Genomic DNA, 11,400 nt, shown 5'->3' with positions numbered 1-11,400 from the left:
GCATTATATTTAAATTGTCAGAGCGTCCTTGTGATCCATGAATACACAATGAGTCTCTATGTTGATACAAGAGAAGGTAGACTGGTCTTTTTCTTCTGATCCAGGCACGAATCAACTCAACAGACTTTCGTTAAATTAGTAGAATTGCTTCAAGTTTAAGTTAATTGAATCACCCGTTTTGTTAAAAAAAAAAGTGCGTGTGATTTCAGAGAAATGCTTTTGAAAAGAGGGCATTCTGCGCAATATGAAGAGAATCGTTGGCATTCTCCGTGACTCCAGCGCAGACCCTGAACGCATCCTTCACTCCCCCTCCCCTTAGCAACAGAGTCAACATGGCTGCGTCCGGCACCGCGGATCATTCTCCAGAGATCTCGCCGCCGCTCAAGATCCCCAAAACCGAGGTGCCATCACCCGAGTCGGAAGACCTGAGCGATAGCAACCAGTATCAGTCCACCCCCTCCACGCCGAACCGCTTCTCTCCTCTGAACGTCGGTTCCGGAGCGGTGGGCCGGACGGCGGCCTCGTCGTCCTCCAACAGCTTCACGGCTTGCCGGGGGATGTCGTGGACTCCGTCCGAGACGAACGCCCTGATAGCGGTGTGGGGCACCGAGCGACTGACGGAGGCGCGGATGCAGCAGCTGGAGGTGGCTGGCACCGTGTTCTCCGGTAAGGCCCCCGGTCCGGCCATGTACGAGCGGGTGTCCAGAGCCTTGTCGGAGCTGGGCTACGAGAGGACGCCGTCTCAGTGCCGGGAGCGGATGAAGGTACGGAACCAGAACCCGGAGGGTCCGCACCTGCCGCGCCAGCCATCACTCGTCTCAGGAGTCGCCGCCATATAAATCACCAATATTATTGCATCAAAACTGGTTCGCTTGAAGCGCCATGTCATCAATGTCTCGTCACTAATATGATCCCATTCAATATCTATACGTCTTAAAATAAAACGGGTGCCAATGTTTTGGACAGAAACACACGCCATAATAACATGCATAAATTTATGTCAGAAGGAATCTACAGGCGATTCTGTATATTAAATGATAGTTAAGTTGGCGGGGTGAAGTTGGCTAGAAAGCCACAGGTGGAATGTACAAAACAGTCATAATAATGCCCCCAAAAAGTGATATTATTGACATGCATCCGCTCCGTCGGACAGCAGGTGGCGGTAGAGCTCAAGGAGCCCTTGGTCTGAAGGCACGTGAAGAAGAGTGAAGAAGCGCGCAGCAGGATTCAATAGAAATCGTTCAGACGCTTGTAAGTGCAAAGCCAAACGTCAGAACACCTCCGAAATCAAATACATTTCCAAACAATCCTCAAAGTTATAATGAATTATGTTTAACGTTTTGGAGTTACCCTGCCAGCTAATTCCGTGAATGGTGGCGGTAGTGAGATTTTCCATGTAACATAAATGAGGGAAGTTTTTGCGCAGGAACTGTAAGCCAGTGTTCATATTTATAGAGTGCAACTTTTAGTGGACTGGAAAATGGAATGTTTTTTGTGGATTATACTTGTTTGTATAGTCGATTATGATGTGATTCTGCTTGTAGTATACGTGCACTTTATCACTTCAATATTACAGTGGTAGCTCGGTTTCGAAAGTCCCGGAATTCGAAGAAATCGGAGTTCGAACAAAAATTTCGAGATTTTTTTTGTTTTGATTTCGAACGACAATCCAGAACTCGAACGCCCCCGAAAAAAAGACGGAAAAAACATAATGCGCGTGGACCGATCAGCCGACCCACGACGCGCTTTGTTATTGTGTATAACGCAGCCTCTGTATGCAGACGTGTCCCGTTAGCTACATTTACTGACTGTTTTTTCTTCATATTGAGGTGTAAAACCTTTCCTGTCTCCACACTGGACTAGGGCTGAACGATTTTGGAAAATAATCTAATTGCGATTTTTTTTCTCTCAATATTGCGATTGCGATTGAATGTGCGATTATTTTTCAAGGTCCTCTTCTGATGTATTTTACAGCAAACACAACTAATAAATCAATCTGTATTATAATAAACCACATGTGATTCAGTATATATAATTGTTCTTCCTTATATGCTGTTCTTATGTTAAGGTAAAGGCAAATGAAGCATGAATTAAAATGAAAGATGGTTTATTTGTCTACTTCAGTTTCAACTGTAGACTTACTAAACTGATAAATCACACAAACTAAAGTGCATATTACAACAATAATGCAAACCAATATGTGGCTTTACCACTCTAACACGTCCAACTCTTCATGTAAACGTAGATTGCACTTTTTAAGCACTGTCTGAACATAAACAGCCCATAATTAGTAATAAAAAAAAAAGCCGATTGGACAGTAGACGTCACGTGACTACCGGGAACGCGCATGGAGTAACAGGCACGTATTGCCGCCACTTCTACGAGTGCGCATCAGTTTTAGTTACAGGTGCAGCGAGAAGAGGTGCAAAAGGGTGCACGCGCATACGGATCGTGTTCTACGAGTATGTGGAACTTATGCACCCGTTTTGGCGGTGGTTGAGGTGGAAAACTTAGCAATGTGTCACAATTGCAGTTTCAAGAGCTCGTGTTTAGCCACTTGTATCTGTGCACTTAGAAAATGAAGGCAAAATTACTTTTCGTGTTTGTATGAATGTAAATCTTACACTCATGTGCCACGGGGTTTACGGATGCAAATGTGCAGTTACGCGTATGTGCCTCTGACGTATGGATACGAGTCTTGTGTTACGGGTATGTACCACTTTTGCACCCATTTTACCTTCATAGGCTAAAGCCGTAATTTACAGCTCAATGGCTAAAGCTCACCGTTGCGCTGCGCCACCAACGTGAAAGTCACGTGACCAGTCAAATCGCAGCCTTACGGTTAGAAAATCACGTTTTATCACATTGCGGTATAATCGCAAATGCAATTAATCGTCAGCCCTACACTGGACCGTGGTAGAGTGTCACAGGGGAGGTGCTCGCTCTCCACACCTCCGAGGCTGGAGCGCACACTCCAGGGTTTGATGTCCTGTTGTGGGCTGGAGCTGGGACAGGGATGAGGCGAGTCTGGCACAGAGCTAAGTTACTTGGTTTATGACTTTGTCACAGCCAAACTGCACAGAAGCGCACATTCAGAGCTGGACACGCACCGGGCACCTCTTCCCTTCTGGAGAGACGTCACTCACTCGGCAACCCCTCCCACATGCAGCGGCCACACACATAGAGGAACAGCTCACCTGCAGCAGACACTCTACATTCACTCCTACAAAAGACTATTTTAAGACTCGAAAAATCGATTCTGATTTCGAACAATTCGCTTCTCGAACGGCCGTCTGGAATGGATTGTGGTGGAGAACCGAGGTACCACTGTTGTTGTTTTGGTATAATGCTGTATAAATGTAAAGTTTTCATCGTTTTTTTTGTCAACATGTACACTACTTAAATGTGACTCGTAATGTCTGTGCTCAGGCAGGACTCTTTAAGACTTTTAAGATAGTCTAGTCCTTACAATGACCTCAAGAAGATCTGTGAAGGATGGACAGTGCCCTCTGCTTTTGTCTTCCCTGTTGTCAAACTGCGGCACATTGCCCCAGCCACCCTCCCCATCTGAGACATCCCACAGAATTCCAGGGAAGAACCCTGGAAAATCCCTCAATGCAATTTGGATGGCGAGACAAGTTGATGGTTTTTATTTATGTATCTCCAGACACTGCGGCGCTGCTACAGCCGGGTGAAGGAGCACGGCATTGGCAAGCGGAAGAGCAGCTACACGATCGAGCAGCTGGAGAAGGTGTTTGGTCAGGGGGGCTGGGATTCCCAGATCTGCGCCCCAGTCCTCATCAACTCCAGCGGTCTGTACCAGGAGATGGAGTCTGACGGGAGCACTCTGGAGGACTTCTCTCAGGAGGACTGGTGCAACCAGGTGCTGGACTCGGACTTCCAGGAAGGAGACGTGGATGCTGGTCAGTCAGGTTCACAAAGAGGATGAGGTGGGAGTAAAATGTTAAGTAATAATAGACTTTTGTTACCTCCTCAGAAGAAGTTCAGGTGCCAAAGCACAGAGCTCTCCTGCTTCAGAACGAGCTGTCTGTACAAACCCAGTAAGTTCACATGATCAGGTTTGATTTAACTTGACGTATAATTGGTTAAAAGAAGATTAACATTCCATTTAGATGAGGGATTATTAAATACAATGTATGCTGCAGTACAACGTTTACGCCACCTGATGTCAGCAAAGGGCTTATTATCGAATACCTGATGATACAGTGTTTTTAGCTTCTGACTCTCTTATGGTAGGCTATTTGCAGGAACAAATAGCAGAAAATCTGTTTAAAAATTCCTCCAAAAAAGGTGTGGGCAACAAGACATAACTCTACCAGGATTTATCATTTAAATAACCGTTTGGATTTTATCACAAACTGACAAGTATTTTTGATCCTAGCTTTCAAGGTTGTGGTCAGTGTTAGTCCTAAAGGAGAAGAAAACGTCTCACAATTTAAGCCAAAGAACAGATCATATGTGAATGGAACTTAGTAAAATATCAGCGCTTCCTTCCACACAGTAATTTTAACAGGATTTAATTGCGCAAAACACTAAACAGCTTATTGAAAGTGTCAAATGAAATGCAAGCTGAAGTGTTTGATGTTATTTATTTTAGTATAACATTTGCTTCATCTTTTTCTGGCACGTACTTGGAATTTCCTAATTTCTTTTGCTTGGTTTGGATTCGTAACTGTTGTGCTTTCTCTCTTCACATTTTGGGGGCGCATAGTTTTTAGCCAATGTTAAAACAACTGCGCATAAAGCTTGTAAGTGAGATGTCATGTTATCCATTAGCTATGTTTGCTCTGGGTGTAGACAGTCTTTGGGGTCGCAAATCCATTGCATCATTCTGTTGTGAAGTGGTATAGTTAGAGGCCCATCAGTTTTGAAAATGACTCTGTGAGTGTGTTTGGGATGAGGAGCACTGAGCGCAGCTCAGCTGCGAGCGACAGGACAAGTCAACGCATCAACATAGATCTATAGTGTATAGAATGAATGTGACTGAATCCATGTATTCAGCTCACAATGGTAGATCGCCTACATGGTCTAGTTGTTATGATTTAATGTCATCATATCGCCCACCTCTATCTCCAGACAACTTAAATGATTTTCCGCGGCACACCTAACACTCTGTCACAGCTCAGCAGTTGAAAAACCCTGTGATAATATTTTGCCATTGTGGCCAACGCTGGTGCGTCACTTGTTGAAATGTTTCTTTTTGCTTCTCTGCAGAAAAAGGGAGAGCATGGAGACGGTGATTCGCATATTGGAGTCAGTGCCTCTCCAGTGGGAACACTTCCAGACCTGGACAGAGTTCTCCCGGCTGCACCTCTCCAACAAGCTGGCTATTTTCGGAGTGGGCTACAACACGCGCTGGCGCGACGACATTCGCTACCACTACGCCGAGATCAGCTCCCAGGTGCCTTTGGGCAAGAGGCTGCGTGAGTACTTCAACCCCGAAAAGCCAGAGGGGCGCGTGGTCATGACCAAGGTCCAGAAGATGAATTGGAAGAATGTTTACTACAAATTCCTGGACATCACCATCAGCGAAGCTCGCTGTCTGGAGCTGCACATGGACGTGGACTGGATCCCTGTGACCCAGTCCAGAGCTACGGGCTGCAGCACACGCCCGTCTCACTACCTCCTGCCAGGAGACATTCCTAAAACCTACGGACTCTACGCCATTGGCTATGAGGCGACATCGTCAGACCAGACCTGCGGCCAGGACAGCGAAACGCCTCGGTCAGAGAACGGCTGCGATGGACCTGTGAAAGGTGACCGAGCTAAAGTCACCTACTGCTACCTGGGCATCGCTGAGGACAGAACTATACAGCAGAGTCTCTTCCAGCACTTTCAGAGTCCCAGCAAGCTGCTTGTCCAGCCATCGCTCGTCACCCGCTTCCTCCAGGACAACTCCTGCGTCACAAGTGAGGATGAGCAACCAGTGGAGGGCGCCACTCACCCTCTGCTCATCTATGTCAAATTCATCGAGGTAGAGCTTGACTTCCTGTCGGCCGGCTCCCTGGTGGAGTGTCTGGAGACTGCGGTGGGCTACCCGCTCAAGTTTAACGCCAGAGAAACCTGCCGACCAGAATGATGCCGACCTGCACCTACAAGGAATCCTATTTATTCTGTTAAATGTGCACTTCAAAAGTTCAGCTGCTTGTTCTATGTAAATGTTGCCTCATCAGGGACGTCACGGTGACGATTGCGGCCCGTCTACCTCAGTGAGACGTGTAGCGAACCAGGTGCCAAGCTAACTGAGTGCATGTTAAAACTGCCAACTCGGCCCGGTCTGAATTTTGGTTGTCCTCTGCAGGTGGAGATGCTCGATAGAAGTTCAATCCAGAGGCAACATGGCTTCTGTCAAAGAAAAATCCAGTGGGATTTTTGTTTTGGCATTGAATTATAACCGAGAAGGAAACGTGTAACTTCAAGTAGTAAAAGACAACCAGGAAGTGTTCAGGAAAAAAAAGATGACTCTGAAAGTTATCATGTCCCTATATCATTGTTATCGAAACAATGACGCATCTCCAGCGCCTGCTGAAGAAATCTCGAGTGCGGTGGAGAATCAGCGCTTTAGCATCTGTGGAACCGTGAAAGCGCAGACAGGACTTTCTTGTCACCAGATTATATGAGGGTATGTGCAATGTGCCATGAGATCAATGTCCATGCTGAACTGTCGATAACTATGTCTATTAAATCTACTTGATATAAATAAACATCTTATATATATATAAATTAATATAATTTATTCAAGATTATTTTATGTTCAGGAGCATTCCAGGGTTTCAGATGAACTTGCCACAGTCCATTGTTCTGAGCAAGTCAACGTGAGCTTCTCTAGTGTTGGACACAAGGTTCTGTGTGATTGTTTCTGCTTCACCGTCTTGTAAGTTTACATGTTTGATGACCAATAAACGGCTTTTCGCTGCCATTTTACACACCATCCGTGTGTGTTTTCAGAGTTTCATTAACTTGAACCTATCAATACCGATCAGCAGTACTGGTAGAGATGTGAACACCTCACAAAGACAATGCAGTTTACATAAGTACATGATGCTGAGGAGACTGAAGTCCACTGAACTCTAGTTATATAAAAGTCGTTTGCTTGTACAGTGTGTTTTTTTGAGCATCGTCTTGCGCCAGAATGAAATGTAAAATATATTTATTGTAATACCAACCACAGAAAATTAAATGTACTGTAGAGAGTTTATTATATTTTATGCAATCAGTTTTATTCATGTACGTACGAGAGAAAGATTAAGATTATCTGTAAGGAAATAAAGCGTGTTTAAAAACACTATTATTTATTTTTGAATGGCAGAATAAAGAAATGAATTATTTAGAAAAACCAGAATGAAAATGCCTATATTGAAAATGAGGTAATCTAGGCAGAAAACCGAAATCGTCATTACGCCAAATAGTACCATTACATTTGTTTCTCTCACTAAAATAAAGGCACTGCACTTGCAAAAGTAGCAAAGGTAAAACTTATGCTTCCATTGATCGCCTCCATGCAACACAGCTTGCAGACTTCTGTGTCACACGTGAGCACAAAACTCCACTTGTGAGTAGTCGATATTCAACACCTTATGTGTGAGGATGTATTGAATGAACACGTTGATGTGTTTGGTTTGACATTAACCATAAACCGAATAACATGGAAACCGTGATTCCGCCCTCTGGCCAGACGATGGCAGCACAATAATATGTATTAAATGGATCATTTTGATTCGGCATCTGATGGCAAAACTGAAAGAAAAGAAAGTTACGGCAAATGCAAAATAAATTATATGGATTTCAACGCCTGTCACACACAGAATAAACTTGAAGTGAGTCATAGAATTTGAAGAGAAGGTCTTGTGAAATGTGGTTAAGGCAGTGTGTTCAGAATTTAAAGCAGCCGTGTGTAAGATGAGAATGTTTGCTTTTGGCGGCGCCACAGGTAAATGAGTGTAATTGCAGGCTGTTGTAAAGCTGGGTCTCCTGTCCCGCCTCCATCCCACGTTGATTTGTTTATGAGGAGAGACCGTGGCGAAACAGCGAAAATGAAACAGGTGGTAATATACACAACACTGTCCAGCTTATCCTTGCAAAGGCAACTCTGGAAGCATCTATCATTCAACATCAGAGATGGAGCTCCGTCATGCAGCCAGTGAGGAGAGGCAGGATCCAGCGAGAGGCAGGAGCAGCTGCAAGACCGATGGACCCAGATTATAGAACCTTATTTTGACTGCACGTTTCAGAATGAAGCAAAGAGGGAAAGTGACAACAAACTGGTATCTTTTAGTTATGAGAAATAAATCTGTATGATGCAACATCATCAGGGTCCATCTTCTTCACATCTCCGCAACGGACATCGGTCATGGGATTCTTCCGTGAAAAACATGCTGAAAACCTTCATGTTCATCTCATCAGCTCTCATTTAAGCCGTGGCGGTGCCCCACAATCATTTACAGCGCTGTAGTATAATAAAGACGAAGGAGCAGCGTTTTTCCTCTCTAGCTTTATTATTATTATATATATTATAAAAAACTATTTTCACCATACTCCAAGTATATCTATCCCGTTTTCGCACTGCAGTTCATCTGCTTCGCTGCCAAAATTCACTGCTCCTTGCCCATTTATTAGCATATAAGGTTTACTAGTTTGAGTTTTTTAGTTCAGTAGTAGAAATGCATGTCTACTAGTGCTACTAGTGAGCATGGTTTAGCTCTACTGGTAGTACATGCGACAGTATTGCTTTACTTGTAAGGTATACTTGCACACTAGTTAAACTAAATTAAGGACTAGCAGACAGAAATGTAGGACATGTAAAGCGAAAACAAGACCAAATGGCTTTCCATGGCTGTGATGGTGATGGATCCAACTGTACTAGCATCAACTGAGGGAAGTTTCATTCAGGAACCTCTGCGAGGTGCTTGACTGTTGTTGGGTGGTGATGAAACAAACTGCAACTGGCCCGGGATTCAACTCAAAACTGGTGTTCTAAATTAGTGTCGCAAATCTCACTCACAGCAAACAGCGACGAGTGGCGATGGGCTGTGTATAGAGAGCAAACATCGACTTTAGCTTTGGTTATTCTCACTGGAAAAGACTTCTATTAAGAGGAATGTGTCGATAAAGTTTTATATTAAAACTGTTACATTTTGTGGAGATTTGCTTCAAGAGGAAACAAGGTGCAGGACTAATAGCTGCACTATGTGAGGGAAACTAGAGGAAAGACAAGAGGGAGATTCATTTTAAAAATTTTCAAAAACGTGGACAAGACATCCAGTTGTGACCTGAGATTTCTTCTGACCCACTTGAGCGGAGGATTCATTGAAGGGCAGTGAAACACGCTGACACCAAACACCTCAGCGTTTTACCCCTGGTATCTCTAAATCCCCGCAAAAAGTAAAGCTGCTGCTCTGACTCCAGTGGATGATCCTGGGCTCCGTCGCGTGTGAAGGTTTTGGGTCTGCGAGCAGGGAAACAGAGCTTGGACTTGATGTGAATTCCCCAGGTGAGCAGCCCCCTCCCTCCCTCGCCTCATGTAAAAATATGGACTGACCTGTGCTCGCAGAGGTGCTCGCAATCCTTTATTTCATCCTCCTGGGTTGCCGCAGCAACAGAGGTGAAGCTAATGCAGGAGGACTGCTCAATTATGAGGGGTGAACATGGGTCACTCCGGTGATTAAATCCGAGGAAGCAGGGTCCGGTTCTGATATAAAGGGTGGTGGTTTGGTTTGTTTGGTCGTAGATGAAATGCAGGAGTCAGGAAAATCCAGGCCAAATGTTCCGAGTGTGTACGACAGGTTAAGGCTGCTAAGTCTATAAACAATGTGGGCTTAATTCCTCCAGTTGGCCTCTTTGCTGATCTGCATGTCCTGGATTACCAGTTGTTAACAGGTCAATTTTTCCATTTAATTTTGCACATACCTTTTGGGAACAAAATGGAGCTCAAGGAGAAATTCCACATCTATTAGAGCGAAATTGGACAACTGAGAAACAGTCTTGATGGTGTTGACGTCAAGAACCTCCTGCGTGATGCTCAAGAGAGCAAGGTTGTTAGTGTTGCACCCTGTACCATGAATGGATATGATAAATGTCATGTAGTGTTTGTGTAGCATTATTATAATCATTTGTAGCATCATCTATATTTTGGTTATTTGACACTTCATGACATGCAAGCTAGTACACAGGTCACGCATTTTTTAGCTAGATAGGTTTAACATGACGCCCACCCTAAGGTTCTACACTGGAGAAGAATTATAAGACTTCTTCATCAAGATCCACCCACAAAGAAGACAACCAAGAAGACCCAGGAGAGAAGGAGCCACACCCAGGAGATGAGGAGTCCCACCCACGAGAACAAGAGTCCCACCCATGGGAAACAGGAGTCCGGCCATAGGAGATCTTTGATAGGAAGGCGAACAAGAATGCATCATCGTGGTCCCACCTTGGACAGGACCATGAGTCAATCCTTGAAGAAATACCTTAGCATACCTAATATCCATAGCCCTTCAATGGTCTTCACCATTGGCTAATCCACCTCGGGCCACTGGCCTTCAACGTGGTTTTTGCCCAATAGCAAAGGCTGTAAGAGGACAAAGCAAATATGACATAGAAATAGTTAGACCATAACCATAGAGCCTGGACTCAACAACCACCACTGCTTTACTCCTGCTGCTGCTCAGTCGGTCTAGAAAAATATTCCCATACTTGCTCTGATACTGAAGAATATGGAATAAACAAAGAGCAGTTGAAGTAGTTCCTCTTTAGCTTAAGGATAAATGATGCGGTAAGAAAAACCCCTCACATTTAACACATGGTGTTTCAGGAGATCCTAAATCCTTGCTCCTGAACAGCCACTTGAAGGTTGAAGGCTGAGATGGTGGTCTAGTTTCAGGCATCACTGTGCGAAACAACACAGTGACTTCAGGCAAGATGTTGCTGTTTAACCATATTTTCATTGCATTTGTGCCGATTAACTATCGCAGGCATCACCACGCGAATATTAGGTGAACTCAAAATCGTGTAGGCATTAACGCAACAACACCATGTGGCTGTAATCTATACCTTTATCAGAGCTGAATTGATCATCCTGAGGCCCCTCAAGTCCCCTCTGGCACATAAATGTAGCAAATGCCTCCAGTTAAGACAGTGATTGTGTGAAAGACCCTTCGGGTCTCTTAAGGGTTACATACAACATTTATTTAGTCCAAGCCATCATGTAGCAGCCAATCAGCACGCTGCTTAAAGTGGTCATGTAAAATCATGAAGCACTCATGCTACATAATGACTAGCCTAACACACACGGTCTACCACTAGACTTGCTTTGCCCTTAATTCTTCACCCCCATTTTATTCTTTTTTTATGATAGTTTTCCCTGTTTTTCAATGCTACATTTTA

At 44.3% G+C, this 11,400-nt stretch overlaps 1 protein-coding gene across 2 annotated transcripts; it reads left to right on the top strand.

Moving 5' to 3' along the window:
* The first annotated feature begins 325 nt into the window (after positions 1-325).
* LOC128748456 (myb/SANT-like DNA-binding domain-containing protein 2) lies at positions 326-6,940 on the top strand. Of its 2 annotated transcripts, none has more exons than XM_053847276.1 (4): positions 326-764; positions 3,668-3,923; positions 4,001-4,061; positions 5,236-6,940. In XM_053847276.1, exons 1-4 carry the CDS (start codon positions 333-335, stop codon positions 6,098-6,100), a joined length of 1,614 nt encoding a protein of 537 aa, XP_053703251.1. In that variant the 5' UTR covers positions 326-332; the 3' UTR covers positions 6,101-6,940. The 2 variants fall into 2 exon arrangements, with proteins under 2 accessions (XP_053703251.1, XP_053703250.1); XM_053847275.1 differs by having other exon boundaries at positions 3,998-4,061.
* The last annotated feature ends 4,460 nt before the right edge of the window (positions 6,941-11,400 follow it).

The sequence above is a fragment of the Synchiropus splendidus genome, chromosome 17, assembly GCF_027744825.2.
Source record: "Synchiropus splendidus isolate RoL2022-P1 chromosome 17, RoL_Sspl_1.0, whole genome shotgun sequence".
NCBI lineage: Eukaryota > Metazoa > Chordata > Actinopteri > Syngnathiformes > Callionymidae > Synchiropus > Synchiropus splendidus.
This window is presented reverse-complemented; position numbering and strand designations above follow the sequence as displayed.

Bases quoted from the DNA above. Each gene is read 5' to 3' on its own strand.
- LOC128748456 (XM_053847275.1), top strand. From the start codon at position 333: ATGGCTGCGTCCGGCACCGCGGATCATTCTCCAGAGATCTCGCCGCCG. The intron at 3,924-3,997 runs GTCAGTCAGGTT...TTACCTCCTCAG, and splicing joins GGAAGGAGACGTGGATGCTG to AAGAAGTTCAGGTGCCAAAG. The intron at 4,062-5,235 runs GTAAGTTCACAT...GCTTCTCTGCAG, and splicing joins GAGCTGTCTGTACAAACCCA to AAAAAGGGAGAGCATGGAGA.